The 20252-nt window shown below is 40.4% G+C and overlaps 1 protein-coding gene across 1 annotated transcript in view; it reads right to left on the bottom strand.

Moving 5' to 3' along the window:
- The window catches only part of LOC127583595 (centrosomal protein of 164 kDa-like), a 164061-nt gene that overhangs the window by 140464 nt on the left and 3345 nt on the right, over window positions 1–20252 (bottom strand). Inside the window, exon 2 of the mRNA XM_052039718.1 lies at window positions 3538–3647. Coding sequence (XP_051895678.1) covers window positions 3538–3619 — 82 coding nt within the window. The 5' untranslated portion in view covers window positions 3620–3647. The remainder of the gene's footprint in view (window positions 1–3537; window positions 3648–20252) is intronic.

Here is a 20252-nt window from a genome sequence, read left to right as displayed (position 1 = left end):
CTGCCATCAGGATAGCTGAAGTGAATCCCATGGCAGATAGTATGGGCAACACTTCACAGTTAGATATTCCAGGCTGGGCAAGCAGGAGTTCGCCAGGACTGTCACGTCCAAGCACTATGAGTTATTGATTAAGCAGACCCCTCCACCTCTAACTTTGCCCGAGGACGCTCTACGGTCCATTCGGTGGATTGAGTAGCCCTCAGGTTGTATGGCAGTCAGGTGAAGCAGGTGTAAGCCACATTTCCGTAAGACATCGCACACAGCAGTCCCTCAGTTCTCTTTGGTAGATCAGTCCTGCCTTTAGTTCATCAACTTTGTTCTCAATGGCCTGGACATTAGCTAGTAGTATGCTGGGGAGTTGGGGGGGGGGGGGGGGGGGGGGTGTTTTGTATCCACGCTGTTTCACTCTGACCTGCAGCCCAGCCCTTTTACCACGCTTCCGAGGCAAGTGGCTGCGACTTGTCGGTCCTGGAAGTCCTGGAGTGGAGCCATCTGATAAGTGATTGCTTAAGGACAGACCTGGGAGGAGATTCGCGTGGACTGGAAGATAAGCAATTTCTTCTGTGAGACCTTGAAGACCTGGAGCAGATTCACCTGGACTGGAAGGTAAGTGACTGCTTGAGAACATACTCGGAAGACCTGGAATGGCATCAGCTGGCCTGTGAGGCAAGCTGTTGTTCCCATACAGGTCTGAAGGTCACAAAGAGGAGTGGTCTGCCCCAGCAGGTAAGTGGGGGCGTCTTGGGGGGCTTCAGCATCAGGACTTGGCCCCAGGTGCTCCGTAGGGTCGGGCTTCTGATCCGGAAGAGCCCTGGTATCAGGCATCCCCGCAGGTCGGGACTCACGTCGGGTCGGGCTTCGGGACGGCCTCCACTGATCAGGCCCCGCGTCGAGTCAAAATTTTAGGTCCCACACACAATTTAAGTACCTCAAGACTAATAAGCAGACAGTGTAGCAATGCTTGGGAAGAGAGGGTGACTTTGGACCTACAGGCCTCACCTCTGGCAGTTTTCTTTGACATATGTCTATTTGTCTACTTTCATACGTATAGACATATCTCCAGGGCCTGCCCATGTACATTCAAGAACACTGTGGGAGGCTAGAGAAGAAAATGGGGGAGCCTTGGCTGAGATATTTGCATCATCGTTAGCCACAGGTGAGATGCTGGTAGAATGGAGGGTAGTGAATGTTGTGCCTTTATTTAAGAAGGGCAGCAAAGAAAAACCTGGGAACTATAGACCAATAAGTCTAATATCTGTAGTAGGCAAGTTACTAGAGAAGATTCTGAGGTACATCTGGAAAGACAGGGGTTGATTAGAGGTAGTCAGCATGGCTTTGTGCACGGGAGATCATGTCTTACGAACTTGAGTTTTTTTGATAATGTGACAAGAAAGTTAATGAGGGCAGGGCAGTAGACGTGGTTTATATGGATTTCTGTAAGGCCTTTGATAAGGTTCCACATGGTAGGCTGCTCTGGAAGGTTAGATCGCATGGAATCCGAGGAGAGTTGGTTAATTGGATACACAATTGGTTTGATGGTAGAAAGCTGTTTCTAGGACTGAAGGCCCATGACTAGTGGTGTGCCTTAGGGGTTGGTGCTGGGCCCATTGTTGTTTGTCATCTATATCAACGATTTGGATAAGAATGTACAAGGCATGGTTAGTAAGTTGGCAGATAACACTAAAATAGGTGGTATAGTGGACAATGAAGAAGGTTATCAAAAATTACAGGGGTTCTTGATCAGCTGAGTAAGTGGGCTGACGAATGGCAAATGGAGTTTAATTTGGATAAGTGCGAGGTGTTGCATTTTGGAAAGTGAAGTCGAGGTAGTACTTTCAGAGTGAATGGCAGGGCCCTGGGGAGTGTTTTAGCACAGAGGGACTTTGGAGTACAAGTACATGGTTCACTGAAAGTGGAGTCACAGGTAGACAGGGTGAAGGTGGCTTTTGACACGCTGGCCTTCATAAGTTAGGGCATTGAGCATAAAAGTTGGGAGGTCATGGTGCAGTTGTACAGGATGCTGGTGAGGTCACACTTGGAGGAGTGTGTTTAGTTTTGGTCGCCCTGCTATAGGAAAGATGTTATTAAACTGGAGAGAGTGTAGAAAAGATTTATAAGGATGCTGCCAGGAGTTGAGGGACTAAATTATAGGGAGAGGTTGGACAAGCTAGGACTTTATTCCTTCGAGCATAGGAAATTGAGAGGTGATCTTTATAGGGGTGTACAAAATCATGAGGGGCATAGATAGGGTAAATGCACTTGGTCTCTTCCCCCCCCCCCCCCCCCCCAGAGTTGGGACATCAAGAACTAGAGGGCACAGGTTTAAGGTGAAAGTGGAAAGATTTAATAGGAACTTGAGGGGCAACTTTTTTGTTTGACACAAAGGGTGGTATCTATGTGGAATGAGCTGCCAGAGGAAGTGGCTGAGGCTGGAACATTAACAACTTTTAAAAGACAGTTGGACAGAAACATGGATAAGAAAGGTTTAGAAGTTTATGGGCCAAACACTGGCAAATGGGACCAGCTTGGATGGGGTATCTTGGTTGGCATGGACCAGTTGAGCTGAAGGGCCTATTTCCATGCTGAATAACTATGACTCTGTCAGGGTCTGTTATAGATGAATAGAGGGCTAATTAAGAGTCCATTCCTACTTCATTGCACATCCACAAGGATAACAAAATTAGATGAACCTTGGGGATCAATATTTCCAAAAGTGTCCTTTTTATTTTAAAATATAAAACAGGCTCTGTGATGTCGAGGCAAGCAACAAAATGACATAGATTTCATCTGCACAAATGTTCAGGCTAATGGAAAAATTATTATGCCCAATACTTAGGCAATGCAACCTCAATGTATATGTTAATTAGGAGACCTATCAGTGAGACAGCTGCAGTTTCCTCACTCAGGATTCTTTATTGCTGTCGAATACCAATGAAAAGCAAGCTTTTTTTTAAAAAATATGATAAAAATTTCCATGGAAGCACAGGAAGTGAGGAAGAAGTACGTGTCCTGACTAAAATTCTTCCTTCCTTTTCCAATTCCAAAAATGTTTCCTGGCTCCCACTTTTCAGATATAAAAACAGAAAAGGCTGGAAAAACTCAGATTTCTAGCATTTGCAGTTGTTTTTTTCTGATTTTCATCATCTAATCTGCTGAGTTTTCCAGCAATTTTTGTTCTTTATTTTAGATTTCTACCATCTGCAGTTGCTTTGATTCCTACTTCTCAGAAGCTACCTTCAGGATAGTGGCAGTGAAGCAAGTTGTCAAAAATACACCTTTGCAATGCACAAGCTGCAGAGGTACTAACAATTCATACATAAAACAATCATGTCCAAACACCAATTTTAAACAAATGTTGGCCTATGTGCACCTTGTCTGTGCAGTGCTTGGTTTCTTGCCAAATATGGCCTTGGACTCACCAGCCTTGGTCTTTCTTGTCCAGTGATTCCTATTACTACACATTCATCCATCTGCTGCTTGTGGGATTTAAGATTCAAATCAGCAAACACAATACATAGCAAACTGGTGTTCACATACCTTGTTCACTGGGGATGTAGTTTTCATCATAATCCTCTTCAAGGATTATTTGGTCCCCTATCCGTAGTGCAGTTGCTGTCATTTCAGTCTAAAAGTGTGATGGTGCTTGCCTATGAAATGAAAAACAAGGTTACATGAATTGAACCACAGAAGTAAAATTGAGACAAAACACATTTCATTTTAATTCAAATGCTAATGTGACTGCTTAGAACGACTGCAGTAAGATACTAGAATCAAAAATCAATAAATTTTTCATATTTCATTTGAAGGAAGATGTTGCTTCTTTTTTTAATATTGTGCTTCACCACAGGCCTCCAATGCACCTTGACTAGACATGACCCCAGCCTAGTCAACAAGCATCCTAATCTTAACGTATAGAAGAAAAATAAAAGCATTTACTCTTAGATAATAGCCTTCATATCCCTGTCAGGACATCAGAAGGAACTTTACACTCAAGTACATATTTAACACTCTTTCCTTCTTCCACACTTCAGAGTTGAGGATGACTTTCCAATGACTGAAGATGAGGATAACCTCCTAATTTCTTGTCAGTTTTGGGAGGTAGTGAAACTGGACTTGAAGCGTGTTTTGAGATAAAATTAAAAGGTATTTGAGAGAGCAAAGAGAACCTTAGTTTAGCATTCTATCTGAAAGATGGCACCTCTGACAATGTACCATTCACACTGACTGGAGTGGCAAGTAGAGGTTTGCGTGCAAGTCTCTTAAGTGGGACTTCAACTTGTAACCTTATGATTAAGGGGCGGAGGTGGAAGTGCCACTAATTGAGCCAGGCTGACACTTTACAGAAATGTACAACAATATGATGTCTCATTCTTTCACACAGTACTGTGAAATAGCAATTAAAAAGGTATTTAAAACTATGCAGAAGTTTTGTAGATGCTTAAGTTCAAGATAATAAACCTTCAGAACTTTTTAAGAATTAAAATAATTATAAGGATTATGAAAGGCATGTTTATAATTATAATCATAAAATGTCTTTCATAATCCTAGGATGACAAAAAAAACTCTACAACACCAAATAATTACTTTTTAAACAGTAACCACTTATAGTACGGAAAAAACAGAAACAATTTGCACACAGCAAGGTCCCACAAACAATAATCAGTTAAATGATTCACTTTAGTGATATTAAGGGATGAATATTGAGTGAAAACCCGGATAACTCCTCAAATTGGCAAGACTGGGATCTTCCTGGTTTGTGTGGCTCAGTTAATTGTTTAAACCAAATGAGCAATTAAAGGATTCTTAATCATTTGATTTTTAAAACTGATTCAATGAGAATATTCACTCATTAACAGATTCCACATGGAGTTCATTGTGCACAGAAATTACACAGCACTGCAAAAGCAAACCCATTACCTCAAGATTAAAATCCAATCATAATTCACCTACAACAAATAAGTCATTATTGTTAGAAAGCCATGGTCCATTTAGCAAAGTGTTCCTTTACTGAACGAACAAAAGAATGAATAAAAGCTTAAACAGTCAGCTCCACACTGAGATATCCGTGCAGTAATGGCTGCCAAATCCACAAACAATAGGATTAACCAGGACTTGTAAGGTTACATGGATTATGTACCTAGCTCTCTCTCACATTGATTTGATGGATATCTCAAGAGTTCTGCAGAATATCTATTTGTCAGCATGTAGGGCTCAGTCACGGCTGCTGAAAGTCAGAAACATCCACTAGGCTTTCGGAAAAACAGCAACCTAAAAAAGGTACCAGCAACATCTTTTTGAATTACCAACAAAAGATGATCTTACCTCAAGACAAATCTTAGTACAAGTTACATTTCTGAAAAGCTGCATAATTCAGCCCAAAATGCAATATTGGGAACACAAGAAGTCTCAAAACTTGAGTTTAAAACCTCTGCAGGAAACTTAGAACAAGCTGAATGCTTATATTGAAAACAGTAGTTAAAGAAAGTAATATGCTAAATAAGAAAAGTTGTTTCCTTAGCAACCACATTGCCACCAACAAGCATATTGTAGACTGGTGCTAATAAATACTGTAGTCAAGATAACTCTGCATATGTGTAAAAGCTAAAGAGGCAAAAAAAACAGCACTGACTGATACAGGGGATTTGAATGAAAATTTACTTACTTCTACAGCTTCAATTGAAATCCATTAATCAGTTAGACTTCTCTCTCTGTCTTTCCCGAAGGCCCCATGTCTCAAGCTCTGGCCACAACCCATCTCCTGGCTCTGGCCACACACCTGGCCCACATTTCCAATGCCTGCTTCTGACTGCACACAGGGCCTACATTCCAACCCTCTGGCTCTGGCCTTTCAGTGAAAGTGGATATCGATGGTGAAATTCACCCTTATCTGCAATGTGTCAGCAGAGACTTTGGTTGATTGAGGAAAATGGTGTTTGAAGATCAAGATCTCAGATTTGGCATAAAGGTCTTCATCTACCAGGTCGTAGAAATCCCTGCTTCTGAGACTTGATCTGCCTTCAGTAGGTATCTCAAGGTGTTGGAACACTCTCTCTTCTAACTTTACTGGAAGGATAAACAAATCAACACCAATGCCTTCTTCCAAGTCAACATCCCCAGCATCGAGATCCCAGTTGGCTACGTTGGACAGGTGACCGCATGCATATGCCCAACATTAGATTCGCGAAAGAGACACTCCATTCCATGCTCTGTTTTGGGAAGACATTACGAGGTGGACAGTAGAATAGTTCAAAGCCTGCTTGAAGAACTGCAACACCCCTAATGACTCCTGGGGATCTCTGGATCATGGTTATTCAAAGCTGAGAAAGAGCATTCAGGATGATATTAACAACCTCAAGTCTATGCATTAGGAGCACACAGAACCCCTGAGTAAGAATCAGGTGGTGTGCAACACTTTTCAATGTACCTTCCCACCCATCCCATCAAGCACTTCCTGTCAATCCTTCAGGAGAGTCCACAGTTCCTACATTAGCCACCTCAGAACCCACAAAACTGGAATGGAACCATGTCATTTATGATCCTGAGGTTCAGCCAGAGAAGAAGAAGAAGAAGAAGAAAATAAACACAAAGGCAGTCTAAACCCAGATTCTTGGGTGTATTTTGTATAACCAAGACTTGCCAAGTTCAAAGAAATAAACATCTGGCAGGATTACAGTTGTGCAGCCAAAAACACACTATGAGAATGTAATTGTGCACTTGAATGAACTTTAAGCTTTTTTTTGTTTTATTTAGTGTAGATATTTTTTCCAAAACCACAGCAGTTCCAATACTGTTACCGTACTGAGGGATCCTTGTACACAAAACTTGTAAAGTTAGCATACCAATATGGTAGTTAATTAGGAAGGCAAACATTGGCCTTTACTGCAGAGGAGATGAAATAAAAAAAGGTAGGGAAATCTTGCCACCAGTGTACAGGATGTTGGTGAGTATTGAATACAATTTTGGCCTCCTTATTTGAAGGATAAAACTACTGGAAGCAATTCCAAGAAGTTTCATTAGGTAGATTCTTGGAATGAAATGTTTATCCCTTATGAGAAAAGTTTGAGTAGTTTCGACCTATAATCAATGGAGTTCAGAAAAATGAGAAGTAATCTTACTGAAACATAAAAGATTCTGAGGGGGTTTGACACAATGCTTCCCCTTGTGGGGATCCTACAACTAGGCAATATAATTTCAGGATAAGGGGTAGCCCATTTAAGATAGATACAAAGAGTATTTCTTCGATCACGATGCTCTGGAATTCATTAACTTGAGCGCCATGGAAGCTGAATCATTGAATATATTCACAACTCTGATAAGCAGATCTTTGGTCAATAGGGGAACAGGGAGGAAAGTGGAGCTGAACCCAAAATCAGGTCAACTATAACCTCACTGAATAATGGCAAAAGCTCAAGAAACCAGATGGCCAACTTTTGCTCCCATTCCTAATTTTGTCTGTTATTTTCCAACATCCAGATGTTTGCAAATAACCAATGCAGGTCATTAACAGAAAGACAGGTAAACACATTTGGCAGAAACAGTTCATCAAATACACAGCATCCAGTAAGGTCTTGTAATTAGATAACAGACTGACTCAGAACATGTGAACAAATAGCAAAGTACTGCTGATGTTTGAAATTCTAACACTTAGCAGGTTAGGTGACATCAACTGACAGAACAGTCTCTAAAAATAGTGTTTTTTCATTAAGTCCCACTACAGAGACCAGAGCGTGAAAATCCAGCAGAGGACATAGGGAGCACTGCACTGATGGAGGTGCTGAGGGGCTGTAGATCCTCTCAGGAGATACAAAAGGTCCCATGGACAACATTTCAGTAAGCAGCATAGGAGTTCCGAATAATACTTATTTGTAAGCCAACAACATTTGAAAAAGAAATTCAATATATGGATATCTCAGTGCTGTTTGGGGCAAGAATGGGTGATAGCCAATGTATTTTCCACAGTGCAACAGTAACTATATTTCACAAGTACAGCAAAACTCCATTAATCTGACACAACTCAGACCTTGGTAGTGCCACAATGGGTTTGGATTTGGAGTGAACATCCACAACATTGAGGCTCTGCTCAGATTCAACTAGCTTCAGATGACAAACTGTATCATTCACGGCTGACACCAGACATTTTAAACCTCCATCACAACAGATTTCCAGGAAGACACCGAAAATATCCTTCAAGTTTTTTTCCCCCAAGTCCTTGGAAGAAAACTCATGGAATTCCTAGTCCATTAGTTCTCAAAATTGAAAAGCAGCATCTGGGTAGGGACTGAGCACCCCAGTCCTCCACAAGGGGAGCATACGGAAGCTAAGTGCAAACAGAACAAACAGCAAAAGGAGAAACAGTTCTTCCCAAGCAACCCACCGGTGGAGCACCAATTGCCCTACAGTGAAGTCTGTGAATTCTACATACAACTCAGCCTCTCCAACCCACAGAGCTCAATTGAAAGCAAGTTACCCTCGACTCCAAAGAACTGCTTCTAAAATAAATTTAAGTATTTTGTCTATCAATTTGTCATGTAGGTGCAGTACATGTTTCTGACCACACAGAGGTGACAAAGCACAACAATACTGGTGGAGGGATGGAAAGCACTGCACTCTCAGTTTCTGCCAGCACACTATCTCCTCATGCCTGGCAGGTCAACAGAAACCAATCCAATCTGAACTGCTCCAGTTTTAATTATCTCACCAGTCTGGTCAGCATCATAGCAATATTCTGGAAAGTTTAGACATGGGTGGTGTTGCCAAACTTACAGCAAGAACCATTTAACTCAAAACAAACATTAAAGGGTCAGACTTTATAGCCTTGACACACAAAATAAAAATGACTAAACATCATATACTAACTAGCATGCTCTGAGGAACCAATGGACTTTTAAATGAACCCTCAAAACCTGATGCGAGCTTAAAGAAATGCTGGTGGACCTACATACTGAGAGACAAGCAGAATGGACTTCACACTGATCAGATCGCACTATGATATACATTTGTTGAAATTTTACTATTTGTTTCCTTCATTGAGCTCTTGTGGCCAGGCTGACCGCAAGATTTACAAATCCAGAGACGTAACAGTCATACTTCCACCAAGTCGAGGTTAATTCTCACAAACTTTTGGAACTTTAATGATCAGATATTTGCTGAAGCAAAACCTACTCTGACCTTCAAAATGTTAATAAAACTCCATACTATTCCCAATAAAACACCTTTGCATGATAACACCCAAAACATCAAATGGAATGATAGACTAACCCAGTAACACAGGAATAAAAAGGAGACATTTCACAGACTTGCAGCAAACAGAAGATTAAGATAAAGTTGATACAATTAAATTATCAAGTGTGTAATTTTTGTGTTAGAATGGATTCACAATAAACTTTAGTAAATTGCAAAAAAAATTGTGAAAATAATTGATTCCTTGTACCCATAGGAACAAATTCCTCTGGGTGACCACTGGTACAACTAGTGATCAAAGTCACTTCGTTAAAAACTGTACGTATGAGTAATATTAAAAGTTAAATGAACAGCTTGTTAAAGACAACAGCCAATTAGTATTGGTCATGATATTTATAAGTATAATAAACAATTAAACAAGCTTTGCAAGCCTTAACCAATTTTAAATTCAGGTAGAATTCAGGAATTACGGTATCAGAAGGGGGAAGGGAAGGGGTCACTTACCTACAGCAAAACAAAAACTGAGAATATTCTCACTGATTGTACAGAATCAAATAACCTCCAGATGCCCATAGCTACTCTAGCTCATATCCACAGTTCCTTGGTTCCAGTGAAACATGTAACACCTGAGCAAGTTTAATAATTTATGTCACTGGCATCAGAGATTGCAAGAGTAAATTGCGAAAACAGATACTTCGTATGAGAAAAGGTTTAGAGTTGCAGTGTCCAGCATTCCCAGAAACTTCAAAGTCACAACCTAAACAAATTTACAATGCAGCAAGGCTGTCTGTACTCACCCAAGACAGTCTCAAATATAGAATAGAAAAAAAATTACAGATATGCTTCAGCCATTACATGCAGCTCCAATTGCAGAGGGTGCAGTGATTCTGCAGTTGGACCTGCACCCTCCTCCTACGCATGATTTTTGTATTTTGTTTAATTCATAGAATATGAGTAGTGGTGACAGTGTTACATTAACTGTCCTTGACAAGGTAAAAAGCTGAGGTCTTGAATCACTGCAGATCTTGTGATAAAGCTACTTCTGGAGTCTTGTTGTATATGTACTTACAGGAATATTCACCCAGAGATTGTTCTATCATGAAGGAATGGCAATACATATCTACGTGAAGATAGTGAGAGGCCTGGAGGGAATTACGCAAGGGGTGGTGATTCTTCATATCTGATATTGCTCTCTTTTTAGGTGGTGGAGTACACAGATCTGAGAAGTGCTGATTAATAAATCTTAGAAGCAATGCATTTTGGAAATGGTGCACATTGCATCCAGCGTGTTGCTGCTGGAGGGAGTGCTTGATTAGTTAGGGCAGTGGATGGGATTCTGATCCAAGTGGCAGCTCAGTCTTGGACATTATGCAAAAGTAGTTGCCCACAATGGCCTTGCATTAAATTCAGTTGGCGCAGCATTGTAAAAGGTGTGCCATGACATAATTGAGAAAGGAAGACAGAATTAAAGACATGCATTTAACATAACAAAAATGGAAATACTGTGAAGAACTCAGCCAGTCAAGTAGTGTCTGTAAAAAGAGAAACCAGTCAACACTTTGGGGCAGTGACCCTTCTGCAGCTCTGAAGCATTGACTGGTTTTCCTTTCCACAGATGCTGCTTGACTGGTTGAGTTCTTCCAGCATTTCTATATTTGTTTCAGATTCTACCACCTGCAGTTTTATTCATTTTCCACATGCATTTACATCATATCTTTCAAACTAATCTCCTGCCAATAAAATACTTTGTGCAGTTACCGTAGTGATGAGGGAAATGTGGCAGTCAATCTGTACACAGTGTATTCCTGCGAACTGCAATCAGTTTTTATTAACGTTGATTGGGGGAGATCAACCAGGATATCAGAGATAGCTCCCCCATTGTTCTCCAAAATAACAGTACTTTTTTTTAAAAAGAACATCTGAAATCTTATTAAGGCCTCAATTTAACACCTCATTGAAAGACAGCACCTCCAACAGTGCAGAATACGTCCATAAGATGCTCTTTCAATGATGTTCCGAAGGATCAAACCTTCCATGTTTTTGTCAGAATAGTTTTCTGATATTAGGCACCAGCACCAAACCTTGAATGCCAACCCTTGTTTCATGGTGACTGAAAAGTTATTTGGTCAAGAAGAACATTAGAAATAGCACAAGTTATAAACACTGTTTTATCAGTTCAGCATTTCATTTGAACCTTAACCCACATCCAGTGAACAGCTGTGGATGTTGCATTTTTTTCTTTGGGTTTCTCAATGCCCAAGTGTCATTATTTTCCCATTCTTTTATTGAAACTTTGCATTGAATCAGTGGTACAGTGCTACAATGGGCCCTTCAGCCCACCACATCTACACCGACCATCTTGCCTATCTGTATCAATCCCACTTGTCTGCATTAATTCCATACCCTATAATACCTTGCTTATTCAAGTACCTGTCCAGATACTTCTTAAATGTTGTTACTGTTCCTGCCTCCACCACCACCTCTGGCAGCTCATTCCAAATACCAACTACTCTGAAAATGTTACCCCTCAGATCCCACTGAAACCTCCTCCCTCTCTTCTTAAACCTATGCCCTCTTGTTTAGGGCACCCCTACCATTGGAAACAGACAATGGCTACCTATCCTATCTATGCCTCTCATAATTCATATACCTCTATCGTGACACCTCTCAGCCTCCTTTGTTCCAGGGAAAACAGAACCAGTCTATCCAATGTCTCCTTATAACTCAAGCCCCTCAATGCAGGCAGCATCCTTATGAATCTTTTCTTCACCCTTTCTAGTTTAACCACATTCTTCCTCTACTGTGGTGACCAGAACTGCATACGACACTTCTAGTGTGGCCTAACCAACACTTTGTACAAATATACAGTGATGTCCCAACCTTTATACTCAATGCCTCAGCCGATGAAGGCAAGTATGCCACACATTTTCTTCATCATCCTGTTTATTATATTGTCACTTTTAGGGAACTATGTACTTGTACCCAGAGGTGTCTCTATTTGACAGCACTCCTCAGGGTCCTGCCATTCACTGTGTATATCCTGCCCTTGTTTAACTTGCCAAGATGCATTACTTCACACTTGTCTGAGTTAAATTCCATCTGCCATTCCCTTGCCCACTTTCTCGGTTGATCTTTATACCGCTGTAATCTTTAACAACCTTCACTGTCCACTATACCACCAATTTTAGTGCCATCTTTAAACGTACTAATTATCCCACCTACATTCTCATCCAAATTATTTACACATTACAAACAGAGGACCCAAAACTGATCCCTGCAATACACAACTGTTCCCAGGCTTTTAATCTGAAAAACAACTCTCCACTACCAACCTCTGCCACCTACCACCAACCTAATTTTGTTAGCTCACCCGTATGTTCTAACCTTCCAGAAAAGTCTACAATGTAGCACCTTACATGAATGATAGAAAAATAGGGGGCTGTGTGGGAGGGAAAGGTTAGATAGATCTTAGAGCAGGATAAAATGTCAGCATAACATTGTGGGCCGAAGGGCCTGTACTGTGCTGTAGTGTTCTATGTTCAAAGGCCTTACTAACTTCTTGGTCACTTCTTCAAAAAACTCAATCAAATTTATGAGACGCAATATCCCATGCACAAAGCCATGTTAATTATCTCTAATCAGCCTTTGCTTTTCCAAAGGCAAGTAAATTGTGTCTCAATATCTACAGATAACTTTCCCACCACTGATGCAAGGCTCAACGGTCTGTAGTTCACTTGCTTATCCCTGCTGTCCTTCCCAAATAAAGGCACAACATTAACTATCCTCCAGTCTCTAGTACATCACCTCTGGCTAACAAAAATACTGAAATCTCTGCCAAGTCCCCAGCAATCTCCTCTCTTGCTTCCCATAACATCCTAGAATACACCTGGTCAAGCCCCAAGGACTTATCCACCTTTATGCATTTCAAGACCTCCAACACCTCCTCCTTCGTAATGTTGAAATGTTCCAAACTATCACTGTTGCCTCCCCTGAACTCACTAACTTCCATGTCCTTCTCCACAATAAATACAGATAAGTATTAAGACCTCACCCACTTCCTGTGGTTCCACACAGATTACCATACTGATCCTTAAGAGGATCTACCCTCTCCCCATCTACCCTTTTGCCCTTAATATGTTGAGAATCTTGTAGAATTCTCATTTATCTTATCTGCCAGCCCCATTTGCCTTGTCAATTTCCTTCTTGAGTGTACTCCTACATCCCTCTCCTCCTCAATGGATTTGATATCAGCTGCCTATACCTGACATATGCCTCTTTTTCCTGAACGAACCCTTATTATCTCTTAGCAACCTCATTATTCCCCTAGCAATAGGGGAATTAAGGGTTATGAGGAAAAGGCAGGTAGGTGGACCTGAATCCACGGCCAGATCAGCCATGATCTTAATGAATGGCAGAGCAGGATCAACAGGCCTACTCCTGCTCCACTTCTTATGTTCTTATTAACCAAGGTTCCCTAATCTTGCCAGTCTTGCTCTTCACTCTAAGTGGAACATGCTGGTCACAAATTCTTCTCATCTCACTGTTAAAAGCCTCCCACTTGCCAGACATCCTTTTACCTGCAGTCTCTCCCAATCGACTTTTGAAAGTTCCTGTCTGATGCCCTCCCCCAATTAATTTCTCATGTGCAATACTTCATAATTCCCTTTACTCTATGTAATTTGCCATCAGCTGGGACATTAGCTAATTCTTGGTTTCATTTGAAAATTACAGTGCTCTACCCCTTCTGCACTAATGTGATATTCCCAATTTCCTCACTAAAAACTTCAACAGCCTCTGCAGCTACTGCCTAGTTTGCAGTGAATCATCAACTACTTTAGACTGAAGAACAAAAACTGGGTTGAACTTTAAGAAACTAATTTCCCCAAAGGCCGTGATACATTTCAGACCTTTGTCCATTAACTCTGGCGACGACTCTTGGTTTAAGCTTGTGAAGTCTAAAAATGACCAGGGCTCCAAATACTTCCAGTGATGCAGTCAATAGCTGTTTTTCTTCCAATTTAGCATACTGCATTTGGTATTCACGATGTGATCTCTCTGTACTGGAGAAATAGAGTGCAGGTTGGATGACTGCCTGTTCATTCTGCATGAATGACTGACCTTCCAGTTGTTTGTCCATCCCACTCAGATTCTTTTTTAAATCTCTTATGCTCTTCTAATGAAACCCAATACAACCTCGAGGAACAGCATCTCATCTTCCAAAAAGACATGTTAGAACCATCAGGACTAAACACTGAATTCAATAATTTCAAATAACCAGCCTTTGGAATTCTGACGAAAAATCAGCAACCTGTAACACTATCTCTGGCCTGATCAGTTGAGTGTTTCCAACATTTTCTGTTTTTATTTCAAGTTTCCAGCATCTGTAGCTTTTTTCAATTTTGATTGATATATATAAACAACTTTCAGCTGAAATTAGTGCATGCAGCTAAAACATTAATACAACGTGACTGCAATATCACACAAGATTCTTAATCTTAATGATAGTGCTTCTTTTAGATCCAATTGAAAAATGTATCAGGAGTACATTGGGCTCTCAGAGGTTCAGAGATCAATACAATTATCTTTATATATACAGCTAAGCTGTCAACACATTCAGATGATTCCACTACCTTCTCATATAGTGTATTTGACCTCCATTCCTACTAATTGGGAGTTGTGTCTCATTACGCCTCCTGGGAGAGCGGAGCAGTTTAATTTACATCACTACCAAGCAATGTTTGGTCAAGGAAGGTTTGGGAGCAATTTCAAAGTCTGCAGATAGCAAATAACTGAGGAATAGAAATAAGAACAGCAGCCCAAGAGAGATTGCTTGAAAGGGCAGCTTCCTTGCAGATGAAATTACATGTCAACTTAGTAGGATAAAAGAGAAAACAATATAGAATTAATGGTATAATTTTAAACCATGTGACTGAGACCCAAGAAACCTGAAATGCATTTAACAACTTTTCAAAATGGTTTTGGAGTTTGGAAAACTGCAAAAAGAGCTCATGGATTTTTTTTTAAAACAAAGAATACAAAGGCATGTATGCCTTTATGCTAAACCTCTAAGTCTCAACTGAAGTTTTGTCTTCAATACAGGGCACTGCTGTTGTAGGAATGGTGCCTAGACTAGCATAAATTTACTGGAATGGTACCAGGGATTAGGGAAATTTTTGGCTGGATGAAGTGTCATAGATGCAACTTTCCTTAGCATAGAAAAGATTAAGAATAAATGTGTTATATGTTCAAAAGCATGAAGGCATTTGAAAGAGTAAATTAAAGTAAAACGTTCAACCTGAAATGTGAACCATTTCTATCTCCACAGATGTTGCCTGACCTGCAGAAAATTTCCAGCAATTTCTGTTTGTTTATGCTTCATGACGAAACATGTTTACCCATCAAATAGAGTTGGAACACATTGCCTCCAAAGTGGAGGATTCAATAGGAACTGACAAAATAATTAGTTGAGGGACAGAAATTTAGAGCTTTGGGGAACAAGAAAGCAGAAGGACTGATTAAATGACACTATTAGAGAACCATACACCCCCTATGATTCTCAGCTAAGCCCCAAATTGTTATGGACATAGAATAAAAGTAAACACGGCACTTGAAGGCGAGGCAGTCACATGAGATCTGGATAGAGACTGGGTTAGGGCAAGATGATAAAAGAGACTGCAGATGCTGAAATCTGGAACCAAAGCAGAATGTTGGAAGATGTCAGTGGGTCAAGCTGCATCTGTGGAGGTAAAAGATGCAAGTCAACACTTCAGGTTAAGACTCTGCATCAGGACTGAGAGGGAAGAGGAAAGATTACCAGTAAGCAGAAGAACAGCAGAAATGAGAGAGAGAACAGTTAGAGAGAGACTCATGGAAACTCCATCATAGAGAGGTAAACTTCTTCAAGGTGTTCAGCCAGCATTCTGTTTTTTGTTCCAGACTCCAACATCTACAGTCTCCTTTGTCTTCATACTACTGCTGGGCTGTGAATTCGCTTCAAGGCATGCCCACTTTGGAGAAGTTTTCCTCCTCTCTATAATGGGACCTCAGAGTCTCCCCCTCACCATTTTCCCTTTGTGGTTTTCCACAACTTTTCTGCTGACTGGCAGTCTTTCCTCTTCCCTCTCAGTCCTGATGCAGGATCTCAGGACCTGATCCTATAACGTCAACTAACTCGTTTTGCCTCCCCAGATGCTGCTTGACCCACTGGGTCAGGGTAACTTGGTCATGTGAAAATACTGCTGACTGGAACTAGAACGTTAAGACTATGCTGTTTATACAGTCATCTAAACCCCTCAGAAACAAACAACGTGTTTTATTTCTACACACATCGTTTGTTTCTGAAGCTGCTGACAATTAGGGACCCCATGCAAAAGGCTTTAATATTAGATGGGATATGGCAGAGAGAGAGAGGATTGTTCAACAAAATAACAGATACCAGTTGGGTTAACTGACAATTTATTGAAAATTATTGCAGGTTTTAAAGAATCACAAAAAGTTACCGTACAAGCAGTCCACAGGTTACGATAAAGTTCTGTTCCTGAGAACTGTTCATAACCTTAACCGTTCACAAATCGGAAATGAACAAAAACAGTGTGTGGGAGAGGATCACAGAAACAGCTATAACAGCAGAGCAAGAAGGCATGGAGAGAGTGACCACCAGCCAACCTCACCAACTCAGTGAGTGAGTCTGCTCAGCGCTCCCAGCTAGGCTCGGCTCAGCCCAGTCCAGCCTGATTGTCGTGGGTCAGGGGAGGGGTGATAGGGAGAGAAGGCACACAGAAATGCCCTGTTCCCACCCGGCAGAAGACATCTACAGCCCCACAACAGCTGGCAAATCCATCCCCATCTATCCCGCCGGTCTCCCAAATGCACATTTGTAAGTACGAGGTGTCCATAAGTAGAGGGATCATAACTAGAGGAGGACCTGCACAAGCATCTTAAAAGGTTCCAGTTCCCTGGTCCAGCCCTTGGGCAGGCAATATATTCTCCAAGTATTTTCCCCAATTCCATCATGCAAGTTACTTTTAAAATTGCTTCCATCATTTTTCCCAAAAATGCAGATCCCAGATCACAATTTCTTTCATTAAAAAACTGTCATCTCAATTCTAGCTCTGATTTCCTTTGCCATGCTGGAAAATTCTTGATTCTGAACATTATTACAGTTTGATTAGATGACCCAGGCTACCTTATTCATCATATCTGCCAATGATCTAGATTTAAAATCTGTTTAAACCTGGAATAAGAGTTTCTTCCCATGTCAAAATCCAGATTAAAAGTGCAGCAGCAACAACAGTAGATTATATTAATAGAGGTGCATTATTGGCAGAAAAAATTCCAAGACAACATTTGATATCTGATCAGATAAGGAGATATTAAGGTCTTTGAACAAAGAATGGACAGTCTGACAACTCAGTGATGAGTTACTGCAGGGTTTTATCAGAATACATGTTTGCTTATGATGATACTAAACTTGAGCCCATGCTACAGAACCCTCGTCTAAGGGATAATAAAATGTTAAAAAAAGTGGTGGAGATACTCAGCGGGTGAAGGGAGATAGACCTTCAGCAGACAGAGAAACAGAGTTAACTTTTCGGGTTGAGAACCTTTCAACAGAACTTGGCAAAGTTAGAAAATGCGCACATTTTTAACTTGGAGGAGGGAAAGGGGTGGAGAGAACAAAGGAACTCTGTGATAGGGTGGTGGCAAGAGAGATCACCATTAAATAATGGTGGTCTCAGCTGATAGAGGGTGAAGCAGCTTGTTAATTGCAAATTATCTAACTGGAAGATATGCAAATAAAAGATAAAATCAGGGCAGAGGTGAAAGGAAATTAAAAATACTGGAACTGAAATATGGAACACTGCAATTACTGTAAATCTGAAATAAAATACTGTACATATCCAAGAGCTCAGGCAGAATCCATAGGGAGAGAAACACTAAGTTGACATCGCAGATTGATGACCTTTCTTCAGAACTAACTGTAATGTGGGCATTCAAAAGATCAGATGCTGTTCCTCAAACTTACATTGGATTTCGTTAGAACAGTGTAACAGTGATATTATTTCAGATTTCCAGCACCTGCAGACTTTTTTTTCTTTTTGATTATAAAAGGGAGTTGATGTTGAATAGAAAAATAATACATCAATATAAGAAAATTGGATTTTAATTTAATCTGGGTCAAAATGGCTTCAGCCATTGGTCCAAGTACTTGTTCAAGGAATACATAACTGAAGATTGAGAATTTTCCCAGGTGTAGTGTTATGCAAAAACAGCTTCAGAAAGGAGCACAGATCCTTTACATAATAGAATAACCATTACAGAATTAAAAACAGGAAATGCTGGAAATACTCAGTACATTGGACAGCATCTGTGGAAATGCCAGAATACTAACTTGAGTATTTCCGGCATTTTCTGATTTTAGTTTAGCTTTCCAACATCTACAGGCTTTTGCTTTTGAAAAAATTAGGATGGTTTTGTTAAGATGTCATACGTTACCACATTAAAAAGTTTCACACAGGAAATAAGTTAATCACACCTCACCCAAATTTTGCAAAATTGTAGGCAAATAGTATCACTTGCGTTAAAACAGTCATTGGAACATACAGAGACAAGAGACAGCAGATCCCGAAATCTGGAGCAACACACAGAAAGCTAGAGGAACTCAGTGGGTCAGGCCCCCAGCTTTTTATGTGTTGCTCGCAGAATCATGCAACTTGTGTCTTTCAGGATCTAAATGCATCCAATATTTGTGACCATGAGCTCATCTGGAACTCTTCCTCTTCATCCCAACTCATTTCAAGTCCCATTCACCCAATATACTTAGCTACTCCTGATCTATGCTGGCTCCTGTCTCAATTTAAACATTCTCAACCTTGCTTTCATACACTCCATGGCCTTGCCCATTTCCATCTGTTTCTCCTCGAGAACAACAGCTCTCTGTGATATCTTTGTCAAATCAATGTTAGGCCCTTGTGAATCATGATTTTCCACTGGCTATTCCTTCATTTGCTTAGATGCTGACTCTATGCCCATCTACCTCTGCTTTTTTTTTTAAAAGATGTTCCTTAAAAGCAAGTCATTTGACCAAATTTTTAATTACTTACATTTCCAATATTTCTATTGTCTAATTTATGTCCCTATGAAACGCCCTGTAACATTTTACAAACGAACATAAATGCAAGCAGCTATTAAACTGTTTCAACAAATTTATTATTTTACAATAATTAGTGAATAGCTTTCACGAAGGACAATGGTAGGGCAGGCATGGTGTAGCGGTTAGCGCAACGCTATTACAGTGCCAGCGACCCGGGTTCAATTCCGGCCACTGTCTGTAAGGAGTTTGTACGTTCTCCCCATGTCTGCGTGGGTTTCCTCCGGGTGCTCTGGTTTCCTCCTACATTCCAAAGATGTACGGGTTAGGAAGTTATGGGCATACTATGTTGGTGACACTTGCAGGCTTCCCCCATAACGCTCTACACAAAAGATACATTTCACAGTGTTTCGATGTACATGTGACAAATAAAGGCATCTTAAAGATTCTTTCCATTCAGTTGCCTTGAGTAATGCAAAACATCTTATACATTTCTATATTCAATTCAATTATTCCTATGTAATTACCACAACTTTGTTAATTTATACAAGAGCAAAGAATTGAACACCCCTCTCAGTCAATATTCTGTTTACAACTCTGGAGAAATATTTATCCGAAAGGAATTTTGTTTGGTGCGTATAAAGTTAGTTGATACTGTTCTGTGATGTCAAAGAGTCTTTGTGATTTCATTCCATGAGAGTCATATGGTTATCTCAAATCAATGCCATATTTTACATTTTCAATAAGTGTTTTAATCAAGAAAAATCAGAAATGCTAGCTATTGAAATCATCCCCTTACAATGGATCAAGAAGCTATTACAAGGGATTAAAACCAATTGGGCCTGCACTCTTTGTCCATCTTTAACACCACCAGCTCAGAACTCCGTTGAACTATAGAACAACTGCATCAATTGTCAATGAGAAAGTTACACAAGCACATAATTACTAACGACCAATGAAAAGAGCATATTATATAATGATA

This window comes from Pristis pectinata, chromosome 27 (assembly GCF_009764475.1).
Source record: "Pristis pectinata isolate sPriPec2 chromosome 27, sPriPec2.1.pri, whole genome shotgun sequence".
NCBI classification, from domain to species: domain Eukaryota; kingdom Metazoa; phylum Chordata; class Chondrichthyes; order Rhinopristiformes; family Pristidae; genus Pristis; species Pristis pectinata.
The sequence above is the reverse complement of the archived record's forward strand: the minus strand, read 5'-3'. Positions and strand labels throughout refer to the sequence as shown.